Source organism: Thunnus albacares, chromosome 8 (assembly GCF_914725855.1).
Source record: "Thunnus albacares chromosome 8, fThuAlb1.1, whole genome shotgun sequence".
NCBI classification, from domain to species: Eukaryota; Metazoa; Chordata; class Actinopteri; order Scombriformes; family Scombridae; genus Thunnus; species Thunnus albacares.
The window spans coordinates 31,487,678-31,499,756 of record NC_058113.1 but is presented as its reverse complement, the minus strand read 5'-3'; the positions used below and the strand labels follow the sequence as shown (position 1 = coordinate 31,499,756).

Below are 12,079 nucleotides of genomic sequence, written 5' to 3'. Positions count from 1 at the left end.
TCAAACCATCTCTTTAAAAACCTGAAGTGGTGTCACATATGTCGCATCTGTGTGATTTCTGGAAACCGCAGAGCGGTTATGGTTTACTATAGACTTTCAAATAAAGTTTTGAAGCCCTCTGACAAAAATGGAACAACATTACAAACTCAAAATGTGCAGCAAAGCTTTGTGTAAACCCAAACAACTTTATTTTTAAGGCTCAAAACATATCCAACAAGAGTCCATTTTGGGGGAACAGGTACAAAATAATGCACAAGTTGTCTAAATATATAAAGTTGGAGTAATGGTGCCACAATAAAAAAAAACTTGCAGTCCCAAGTTTGGTTTAAGACAAATTGGTGGAAGAAGCAGATACAGGCTTACTTTATTAGACACATCTGTCTAATGCAATCAAATATAACAGCTCTGCCATGAATTCTACTTTTACAAACCTTATACATTTTCAGTTTCATTTGTAAAAGGAGTGGACAAAATACTATAAACACCTTTCAAAACCTTTAACAGTAGTAAAGGTTTCTAACAGCGTTTCTTTTTAAGTTTCATAAAAGTAGAAATCACAGCAGAGCTATTATATTGGATTGGATTAGTCTGCACAGGTGTGGATAATAAAGTGGCCAGTGTGTGCATGTGATATTTTTTTGTTTTTTTTGTGTCTTCTAACTTTTTAAATCTGAATAGCAACTTAAGGAAAACATCAGAGAGAAACAAAGAACATGCAGTTCAGTAAAATAGATTTTTAAGACAAGCTTCCCGAGACCCCCAATTATTTAGATGTTATAGATTGATGCTTACATCCTTTAAAAGCTAACAACTGCTCAAATCATGATAAAGTGATCATTGAAACAGAATGTGCACCTGAAAAGAAACAAAGCCTCTTGGTGAAAACCTCAACACTGGAAAGGATACTGCATCTTTTCAAAAGATCAAAAGAAAGTGCAAAGTGCTAGTGGTCAAAGGGAATGGAAACACTGCTGTACTGTGCACAAAAGCAACGTATCCTCCACCCACACAACAGCAGACACACTCACATAACGCAGACAGAGGTGTTAATGTATCTCCGGTGAAGTCAACAACCGAGTGTGATGACACTTTCAGCTTGACTCTGCCATTCTTAAACTCGTGCTGTGGTCCTCGTGTTCATCTTTAGTGTAACCTATCAGTTTGTGTGTTGGAGAATGACTTGGCTTACTTTACCTACGGGGCTGCTGCTGCTGCTGGTGGTGACTTTGTGTGTGTCATCCGCCAAGGAAAATGGTTAGTGAACAACTTTTGATATAAGGGCTTCTTTTCACAGATGGGACTATTAATTTTGATGATTTTCTTGGTACAAGATACTGTCATTGTTGGGAGATAACCTCGTGGGGTGTTATTAGAAAACACACGTAATCCCTCAGTCCTAATTAAACAGTAGACAACAGCATATTACTAAAATATCGATTAAATATATCTATGAGGCTGTGTCAGCTGTAAGCGTCAGCTGAACTGGTATAGCTTGTTGAAGAAAAACCAAGCTGGGAGATATGAGTACTATATGTAAAAGCCGATAAAGTAAGATGATAGTGTGACTTACATTTTTTTTGGACAGATGGACAATTTCTCTGTGTCTGTAGTAATTAATGTTTCCTTTCTGAGAGTAGAATAAGTGTATATTTTTTAATATATTTCCTCAAGACTTTGTCTAATCGCAATTGATTTTTTATTAATTGCATGTTATTGTATTGGATGGTGTTGTGTGTGTATTTTATACTGAATATAAGTGCATATAAAACCATAGTACTGAAACTGCTCTGTTACGAGTCATGAATGACATCCTGAATGCAGGCTGATAAGGGGGAACTCTCCATCTTGGTCTTACTTGACTTGAGCACTGCCTTTGACACCATTGATCACTCCATTCTCATTAATCAACTAAATACATGTGTTGGTATCTCAGGGAAAGCTCTAGAATGGTTTATGTCATATTTGTCAAATAGAAGTTTTTCTGTCTTTATGGGTAACTATGTGTCCTCATCCACTCCGCTGCTATGTGGGGTGCCCCAGGGGTCAATAATTGGTCCAATTCTTTTCTCTTTGTATATGCTGCCCTTGGGCCAGATAATCAGTCGCTTTGGTTGTATATCCTATCATTGCTATCCGTGCACCTTGGAAGAAGGTGAAGTCTGCTTTGCTCCTATTTTTAATCCCATCTAAAAAAGCTGATTGGCTTGACAGTCGTTAATAAGCGCAGCACCAGAACTACTTTTTGCAGAAACAAGTCTGAGATGCAGGAAGTGATTCAGATGCCTGGAACCGAATGTTTTTAACCCATCATAAAGCAAAAGATACATTGTAAAATAATTAATTTACATGCAATTACTGAGAATTCAGCTATCTCTGGTTTGTGTCATTTATGAAGTAATTTTTAGTCAAAACTCGGTATCTACTTACTTGCCAGTTGGATATGGTGGTGCACAGGGCAATTAGCAATACTGCATTCATTCCTATCAACTCAGTATAATGTACTTCTTTAATGGATGAAGTGACTAAATAAGCATTTAATAAGGAAGTAATGAATAGATTTCGGTTAGGTGTCATTTAACACCTGATTCAGATCAATCAGGAGGGATCCAGTAGCAAGTCACTTTCTTATTTATCAATACACATCTTGGAATGTGCCAAAAGTTGGGTGAGCATTCCTGTTGAAGCCCAGTACTAATTTCAGCTGTTTGCAGTCGTTATGCTAAGCTAAACTAAGCAGCTGCTGGTTGTAACTGTATATTTACGGAAATTAATGTATTTCTCAAAATGTTGAACTATTCCTTTAAACAATTTTAAGTACATCTGTGAGTTTATAAGAGTAAAAACAAGTTCAAAACTGCCCACTGATTCTTTTTGTTTTTCTCTCCCATTGTTTCCTTTGTGATCTAGAGACCGTACAGGTCCTTTACCCACAGAAAACCTTCACTCCTGCCAGAGGCTCATCGGTCACATTATCCTGCAAAGCATTTTATGACTTCATGAAATGCGGTCTGCTGCATGTTGCGTGGTATCATCTCACTAAGGACGACGCTGAGCTGACTGACCCCAAAAAGTACTTCACCACGGTGAATGAGACAATCTCTGATGGCATCATGAGACTTAGACAGGTCGAGACAGAGATTCTCAACCTGACATCAGACGACGACGGTCAGTTTCAATGCAAGGCTGGATGTGAGAACCAAGAGACAGCAATGGGACATTTTATCACGATCACTGTCACAGGTATTGTATGTCTGTACCTTCAAAATTGTTTTAAGTTGACTCTTGACCGATTTTCTTCATTATAATTGGAATCACCTGAGCTCCTGTTTAGCAGGTTCTCTATAAGTGTTGCATCTGAGACTGGGCAACAGTAAAAAAAACACTGAAATCAATTAGCGCATTTTTTTCTTTACTCAAGTATAATTTTAGAAAACTTAGCATTTTTATGATTTGTGGAGGATATTTTGTAGTATTTACACTGATATTGGTACAATCAATTGCAAGAGTGCTTTTTTTCTGATTGAATAGACCGTTTTTGCGGTCATTAACAATGGCTCCATTCCATTAATTGTCCCAGTAAGCCATGTTAGTGAGTGAGCACACATAATACCAGAGCTGAAACCTGAAACTAGCTCATCTAAACGCTTTTTCTGCTTTGAGAAGTCAAAATGTCTGCCGTGAAAAGGGTCTCTTTAGTGCTCTGCTATATTGACAACAACTTATGAAGTGTAGCGACACTACAAAGACCTTTTTTTGTGTGTGTCTAAAATCTAAAATATAATTTCATATCGGTATTAAGAATTTTTTTTTGTATGTTTTTGGAGTGCTGCTGTCCCAGTTCATTAATACTGGCATAATGTTTGGATTGTTTTCCCTTCATACAACTAAAACTCCCACAGTGACCTTCATTCTTTATCAAGTAATTAACCAAATCAATGACACGAACAGCTAATATAAGTAAAGACAGTTTTTCCTAAGCAGCTCCAAGTGCACATGTGTCCAAAGTGTAATACACTTGAAATTAAACTCACACTTTGATGGTTCGGTTTGATAGACATGCAGCTATAGAGACCGTCTTCCATTTCTTAAGATCTTACACAGTTTTTTTTCCATTAATTGCCTCTTAAAAGTTTAGTTTTTCCATTGGTCATTTTGACTTTTGACGTCATTCATTTAAGAGTCTTTAATCATTGCACCTGCAGAATTTATATTTGTACGCTCCTTCTTTCAGTGTTTTATCACTTCATTACAAAACAAAGCATTGTAATTGATTCTTTCAGACCCTGAATACTTAAAGGGAAAGTAGATGCACACTGATGCTTTGTTCTGCTCTGTTCTCTTGCAGATTGATCATCTGACTGACTCGACTCTGTTCACAAAGGACCCAAATACTTTTCAACAAGTTTTCCAAACTCATCCTTATTATCTTCTCTTATTTTAGGAAAATTGAATAAATTAAACAAAAATAAAGTCTCACAATGGCTTATTCCAAGGTAAAGATTTGAGGTCAGTCGGGAAAACTTAATGAATCAACATAAGTGGCTTTATTGTTTTTTTGCTTGTTTGTCTTATGATGTTTCGTAATCTGTTGTAACCGCTTTAGTGACCTTTACACAACAGTTTGAAAATCTGTGCCTCTGTCGTCATGCTTAAAGAAGTTAGCCTTTAATTTGTCACGTACAAATTCTATTCTATATTTATATCACAATAAATATCTCTCTCTATATATAAGATACAGTAGAACTACATATACAGCCCCTACTTTACATCAGGACAAAGACAGGATTGCCAAAATGATGTGGCTCTACGCCCAAAGTCAAAATAAAACCATGCAATTTGGAAATACAGTTTTCACGGCACTGGACTGGGAAACATAACACCGAGCACATTGTTTTAATGTGAAGACAGACAAGCTAAGAACCCAGTCTCTGTCAGGTCAGCTTGGAGACAACATCTGAAGCAAAGCTTCAGCGGAACAAACAAAACCTTCAGCTACACACTGACTCGCCTGTGTAGATACAGATCAGAAGCATATTGTGTCGAGCTGTAAAAAGCCAACTGCAACTGTGAAGAGCTGAAGGCTGCAACTTGTTTATAACGCTCTTCTCACCGTTATTTGAGTGTTGAATAACCCTAACCAGAGAGCACAAAGCCACATCTGGTAAAGCAACAGCAGCACAGTTATCCGAAACTACAGCGTGTGGTCATTTATCTGATTTTCCACACACACATTCAACAATTCTTATAAACCCCAAGTGTAAACCGAGATCTGGTCGGCACTCTTCCTTTCATTCTTTGCTCAAATCATTTCATTCTGCATGCATGCATTGATATCCATTGCAGAAAAGCTATTTATAGCTATTTATATTAAGTTTGAGATTGTAGTTAAATTGCTCTATTGGATAAACTTGCAGATATGATGATTCTACTTCAACCTACTGGCCCCATTTGTTTTCCATCATATGAGTTGAGGGCTGTGCAAGACAAACCGCAGGACAGGAAACTGCACCGGTGTTGTTTCGAAATCGTGTTTAAAGTAACAGAAGCAGAGTGTCAGACCAAAGGGGAAATGCCACACATTGCAAATTCTTGTGTGTTATTGCTCTGGGTCACACTACTGTGTAAAAAGACATCTGTGTTAGTTTGAACCATAGAATCTTTTGTGTGATAAAGATTTTGATGATTGGAAACTGATCTGAGGAGAATTTGCAGTTTTACAGGTAACAGCGGAGAAACAGATGCTGCATCTGTCCAGAGTGAAATACGACTATTAGATGGATTTGCGTGAAATTTTTAATCTTCATGGTCCTCAGATGATACAATCTATTAATTTCAGGTCGAGTTACTGTAATAGAGGTCAAACATTTTCATGTTTCAGTGAAATATCTCAATATCTGCTTGATGGACTGTTAACTGCAGTCATCTCCTGACTTTTCTGAGGTAGACATCTTTAGTTTTTATTGAAACAACTACTGGATGGATCGCATGATCCCTAGAAATATTGTAATAACCTTTGTGATCCTCTGACTTTTCCTCTTGTGCAATCAGTGGGTCAAAACTTCAATTTGTCAAATACGTTGCATTTAGCATTGACTGTTCTGTTTTGTTCTACATCCTCTCCTGCTAATGACGTCTTGTGAATAAAGCAACTGAAATTACAATAAAGCTTGTTTGGTTGTAACTTTGTCATAAACAGTTTAGGAAGCCTGGATGTCAGCACATGAACAACTTCACAAAGCCAATACACAGAAAACTCAAAATAGTCAGAGCATGCTGCAAAGACGACGAACAGGAGAGCGGTTCTGGAAATCCACTGAATGTTCATGTGTCTTATTGTAACTCCGTAGCATTTACTGCTTAGTTTTTTTGTTTGTTTGTTTGGTCAAACAACATTGGAGCAGTTTATTAAAGACATTTCAAAAAAACAGACATTGACACACAGATGAGATCTTTGTTTACAACCCTTTATTAGGACCACGATCTTTTGCTTTTTGTCTTTCCAAATTGATTTTCTTCACATTTCCTCCTGCATACTGAATGTCAGCTTTTATTCACATGTGAAAACCTACGAGGTACTAACACAAGACTGTTTACCAAATGCACAGTCTAATAAAACCCAACACATGTTGTTAGATTAGATTCTATTGTAAGGCACCTAATGTTTTGTAATGGTTTGCTTTGACTTTACATGTTGGGTTTTGTGTTGCTTCTTTAAATAACGGACAGCCAGCAAATGTTCAAGTTTAGAAAACATGACAAATCAACAGCTGAGGCGAGAGATTACTTCACCATGTTAGCTGATGTTTACAAGGTAAAATAGACTAATCTACATGTTTAAAATGTTGTTTAGATGTGTTGAGAAGCAACTTGAGGTTTTCACACCTTTTTTGTGCTTTTCTGCAGAACTTAATTCAGTAAGTAGACATCAGGAGAGATAACAAGCAGAGCCAATGAATAAGGCATAATTAAAGAAAACATTTAAAAACATAGCATATAAATTAAATAATGCAATTTCTTTAAAAAGTTACATAAAGAAATGTTTCTTCTGAGAGACCAGGTGGGCATCAGTGGGTGACAAACTCTCTGAACAGGAAGTTCAGTATTTAGAGCATGTTCCGAGTCTTCACAGCTTCACACCACAGCGACGTCATTTAACAGCAGCCTGTAGACTGCGTTGGCCTTCAGAAGGTTAAATATAAAAGGTTTAGAACGTTTCCAAGGTGATCAACCTTATATTCTTGTCAAATAATCTGCGTCACACTGCTAATGGCTGATTGTGGCGATATTGTAGTAATTTTTACTTTCATTCACCGTCATTTCAAAGTTTTTCTTGTGAATTTTTCTTCCAATAAATAAAATCTAACTTTATGCCAGCAGAGTTTGTGAAAAGCTCACAAAGCTACAACAGTAAAACTTTATATTAACATTCAAAGAAATGTTGAATCCAGCTGATATTTCCTCCAGTTTGTCAGTTACAGCTGATATTTATTATTGATATTTGGATCCATGAGTAATGCGATCCCAGACATACAGTATATTATAAACATTGTGAGAAGAGGAAGGATTTTATGGATTTGAATGAGTCAGTCATCAACTGAGAAGGAAAACAGAGTTACCAAATACAAAATCATTCATAAAACAGACATCAATGCATAAATCAGTACTGTAAGTATATCAGACAGATGGGACAGAAACGTCTTCATCCACAAACCACAAGGAAGCAACTAACATGGTTACTAGACTGTGTGGGTGCTGGTTTCTGATCAGCTCTCCTGTGAGCTTCTGTTTTTCCCCCAAAGACTGTACAGTAAGTTAATGAAACGTCACCATGAGTCAGATAGTGACACTTACGGCAGGACGTTTAGAAACCTGTGAGTCACTTTGGTTGCTACTGAATCACACTGAGGTTTATGTTCTGGCTCCTTTACGCTCTAACTGACCAACTGCACCCTCTACTGGACAACTTGTGTAACATCATACCAAAACAAAAAAGACATTTAGACTAAAAACACTGATCTCTTAATTAGAAAAGATTTTATAAATACATATGGGAAATACTGTCAGCTAATAATTAAATTAATAAACCAACATCCGGTCGAGGTCTGCTTGTATTAGACGTAATATCGATGTTGATTTTAAGTGTCTTTTTTGTCGGGATGCAACTAACGATTATTTTTGTCATTGTTAAATCTGATGACTATTTTCTCATCAAGTATTTTGTCTATAAAATGTCAAAAAATAGTCAATATGACCGTTATAATTTCCAAGAGTTGTCTTGATTGTCTTGTTTTGGACAGCAAAGTCTAACTTTACTTTTAACGTTATCATATGAAGAGAAATGTCCTTCCCTCATGGCAGAGTTTACTACTCTGATCAGTCTGATGTCCAGCTGTGATTGGCCACTGCAGCCTTCAGCCGCTGTGACATCAGGTTGCGTTTCAAGTTGACTCTGGATCAACTTTCCGGCTTCCGTCCGGTGCAGCGTCGCAGCGGCCAAAACGGCCGCAGACAAAACGCACTATGGGAGGCCCGACGTTTACGCTGCACTGCCTGATTTGGTGTGAATATGGCCTTGACTTGACATGAAGGGAAATAAGGGGTGCAGGAAGCCATTAAAATACCTGTTTGTTCACAGGAGAAAGAAGTTGAAGGCTGAGAAGCTAAAAAAACTCTTCTCATGGTGATGCTAAAGGTTGATCAAAGTGACAAAGTGAAATAGAGTTTAAATTGATCTAAAGCACCGAATACTGTCATCTTTTATCCAGCTCAGGGTGTTGCTGAACAACTATGTTCTTGTCGTGCTTCATATCAATACAATTCCATATATTTCCACCTGAAAGATTCCCAGTATAAGCACTGTCTTCATCTGCTGGTGAAGAAGTAGCTCCAATGTGTCTGAGTCTTCCTCAAGGGAAAAAGAAGCATTCATATCCAGCAGTGTTTCAGCCACAAGCTGCCTCCTATAAACCAGTTCCACCCCAAAGAATATAATAATCTTTTAGCCATCCAATTTGAACCAGCGTATCAGTCTTATGTTTCTCCACACCTCTGGAGATTTACTCGGCGACAGACACAGGCCAACCAATCAACATCAGGAGCTCTGTGATTGGGCAGGTTTGGTGAATTTGCTCTGCAGGAACACCCTGGGAACACAAAGCCCCTCCTTTTTATTGACCGTCTCTCTCAGGACGTAGTCGTTAGCGACCGATTGGAGGCCCGTCTCCTCAAACAGCTCAGCCAGCAACTCTAGAAGCAGACGAAAAGAGCAGGTGTGACAATATTATATGAATAATCCTCAACACAAAGATGCCTATTGGTTAGTATTGGATAACAGACTCCTGTTAGGGAATCTCTGTGCCAAAATTCTCTGGTTCCAGCTTCTTAAATGTGGATATTTTCTGGTTTCTTTAGTCCTCTGTGATAGTAAATAGAAGATCATTTGGTTGTGGACTGTTGGTCGGGACAATATAAGACATGTTAGTCTACATCTTGGGCTTTAGGAAACATTGATCCACGCTTTTCACCATTTCTGACGTTTTATAGACCAAAGATCTACAGTATCTATCTCTCTGTCAATCTAATGGTCTCAATGACAGAAACAAACATAAATCAACGTTTCTACAGTAATTTACTGACCTTTAGAGAAGAAGTAGGACCTGGTGCCGTCTTGCCGGACGTAGAAATTCTCCCCCAGTTTGCTGCCGGCTTTAAATCGGAGCATGGCGTGGTCGTACAGGCCGTAGTCCCTGAACAGAACGATGCCTCCAGGCTTCAGCACCTTAAAGCCACATGTACGTCACATAATGCCATTAGAATGAGCTTACATCAGGGCCACCAAAAACAGAATTGGAAGATATCATCAGGTACATGCTGTAAGTTACTGTCTCCCGCTGGTAAGTTAGTACAATCAAGAACTTTTTCCATGCTTTTCCAAACATTTAGTAAACGCTGCACTGAGTCTTTCCACCTGGCTGTCTCTGTTCTCACCCTGCTGATGTTCTGCAAAGCCAGCTTCATCTTGTCAGGATGGATGGCCGACAGGACGAAGATGAGAGTGACGACGTCTACACTGCCCTCCGGCACGTTCTTTGTCAGATCATCTTTAGTTAAATCACACTGGAAGGCACAGCAGCGCTCGGGGCAGTACAGAGGGTTTTGCTGTCAACAGAAAGAGAATGACAATAAAGTAGTTTTATCTGTGAATGTAAAGCAGTTTGTCACTAGAAAAAGAGCCTGGAGCTCAGCTGATCTACAAAAGTAAAAAGAGATAAAGATGATTGACAGGTCATTTGGTGGATAGATATCTTACCTTGACAAATTCAACCGCTCGTGGTGAGAAGTCACAGGCATAAGCAAAGATGTTGAGGTCGTCCTCCAGCAGAGGGAAGATGCAGTTCCCCACACCGCATCCGGCCTCCAGCAGCACCAGCCTCTGGGACTCAAACTGCAAAAAGACACAAATATCAGCTCATTATCTGACCCTGTACAGGTCCAAATGATGAAGCTACATTTAATAAGGAAGCTCAAATATTCAGTTCAAATATTTCACAATGTCTTGCAAACTGTGTTTTGATGAGAAGTCACAATGGTGAGTATAAACTGCAGATGTAAAGAACTATACTGGTGATTGATGGATTATCTACATGCCAAAATTATCAGCAGACCCAAATGATTTGTAAAAGGTCTCAATTTATGTTCTATCAAACTTTAATTCTGAAGATACGCAAAATCTCATTAAAATGACATGTTTTTGTGTTTGGTGAGATGTTCTCCTGAACATGACAAGACCTAAACTTTGAGGCTATTTTAAACCACAAGCAGTAATGATGGTTATTCAACTTACTATCTAACAATAATGTCACCAGAAGTGGAGTTTAATGGGACATAATTCAATTTTCTTGTGATGTAATATTCCTCTATTTGTCCTTCACATGCATATTTTGTTAAAGTCCCCCTTCCACTCAAAAATGTGTTTTTCTTCTTGTTCCTACAGTTGAATGTTTGAGCTTCACTGTGTACGTGCAGAGTTTGACACTAGAAGGCTGTTTTCATATTCATCTGCTGAAAGTGGAAAGTTTCTCTGAGCTTATCGAAAAGCCAATTTTAGGGGGCGGGCCTACGAGCATGATTTGTGACATCACAAATAGTTTGGAGCCAATCCTGGTCCAATATTCAACTTATACTTATAAGTGTGATGCGGAAACTTGAAGCCTCCGGTGCGCAAACACTGAGAATGGACTTTACAGTGAAGGAGGAGACATCTTGTTACCAGCAGGAAAACTCAAATTAAATATATTTACATATTTAAATATTCTGGAATTTTTAATGCGATAGAGGAAGTAGATGCCATTTTAAGGATTTTAGAGTAGAAAGTCGAGTATTTTCTATACATCTTAAACATGTCTGGAGGAGATCTTTAAGGCTGCTACTCTACTCTCTGGCTCACCTCTCTGCATGCTTTCAGCTCTTCAAATTCTCTGGTGGTCCAGTGTCTGTCCTTGAAGAAATTCGTTGTGTTTCTTTTGTAAAACAGGTCCCAGTTTTTCTGAGCTTCTTTCTCCAACTTCATCTGCTTGAAGTCGGACACCAGAGTCCGCTCACCGCCGAGTCTGTGCAGCTCCTCCTGGGTTAAAACTCTGGCGGTGGAGGTCGTGGTCTGTCCGGGGACACATGGAGACACTTCGTCCTTCGACCCCGTTTCTTCTTCACAAGATGTTATATTATTATCAGCAGGGGAACCTTCATTTTTCAGCAGTGCCATGCTGCTTATTTTGGATATGTCGGGGTTTAATGTCTTCCCGTTTATTTCGGTAACGTTATTAACCGTTAAGTTATAGGTGAGCAAATACTTTCACAAAGTTTACAACAAATTCAGTTACTCATATGATGAATAACGCTAAAACTAACTCAATGTTTAAAAAACCATGCGCCTAGCAACATCTTAAAACATTTGACGTCCATCTTGTCCGTTAATAAAATTCTTCCGGTTAGGATTTAACGGTTACAAGCCGTTTCTTAGCGTGTCACGTCAATATTTTTAATGCTCGTTATCTACTGAATAAAACTATAGTGCATATTA

The 12,079-nt window shown here is 38.4% G+C and overlaps 1 protein-coding gene across 1 annotated transcript; it reads right to left on the bottom strand.

Moving 5' to 3' along the window:
- Positions 1-6,448: 6,448 nt before the first annotated feature.
- Positions 6,449-12,055, bottom strand: mettl6 (methyltransferase 6, methylcytidine). The gene is made up of 5 exons (XM_044359716.1): positions 11,447-12,055; positions 10,310-10,444; positions 9,988-10,158; positions 9,637-9,778; positions 6,449-9,246 (listed from the first exon to the last, which is right to left on the bottom strand). Exons 1-5 carry the CDS (start codon positions 11,759-11,761, stop codon positions 9,092-9,094), a joined length of 918 nt encoding a protein of 305 aa, XP_044215651.1. The 5' UTR covers positions 11,762-12,055; the 3' UTR covers positions 6,449-9,091.
- Between the last annotated feature and the right edge of the window lie 24 nt (positions 12,056-12,079).

Excerpts from the sequence above, each read along its gene's own strand:
- mettl6 (XM_044359716.1), bottom strand. The coding sequence starts at position 11,761 with ATGGCACTGCTGAAAAATGAAGGTTCCCCTGCTGATAATAATATAACA. Across the intron at positions 9,779-9,987 it reads CTTTGCAGAACATCAGCAGG|GTGCTGAAGCCTGGAGGCAT; the intron begins GTGAGAACAGAG and ends TGTGGCTTTAAG. Across the intron at positions 9,247-9,636 it reads GTCCTACTTCTTCTCTAAAG|AGTTGCTGGCTGAGCTGTTT; the intron begins GTCAGTAAATTA and ends GTCTGCTTCTAG.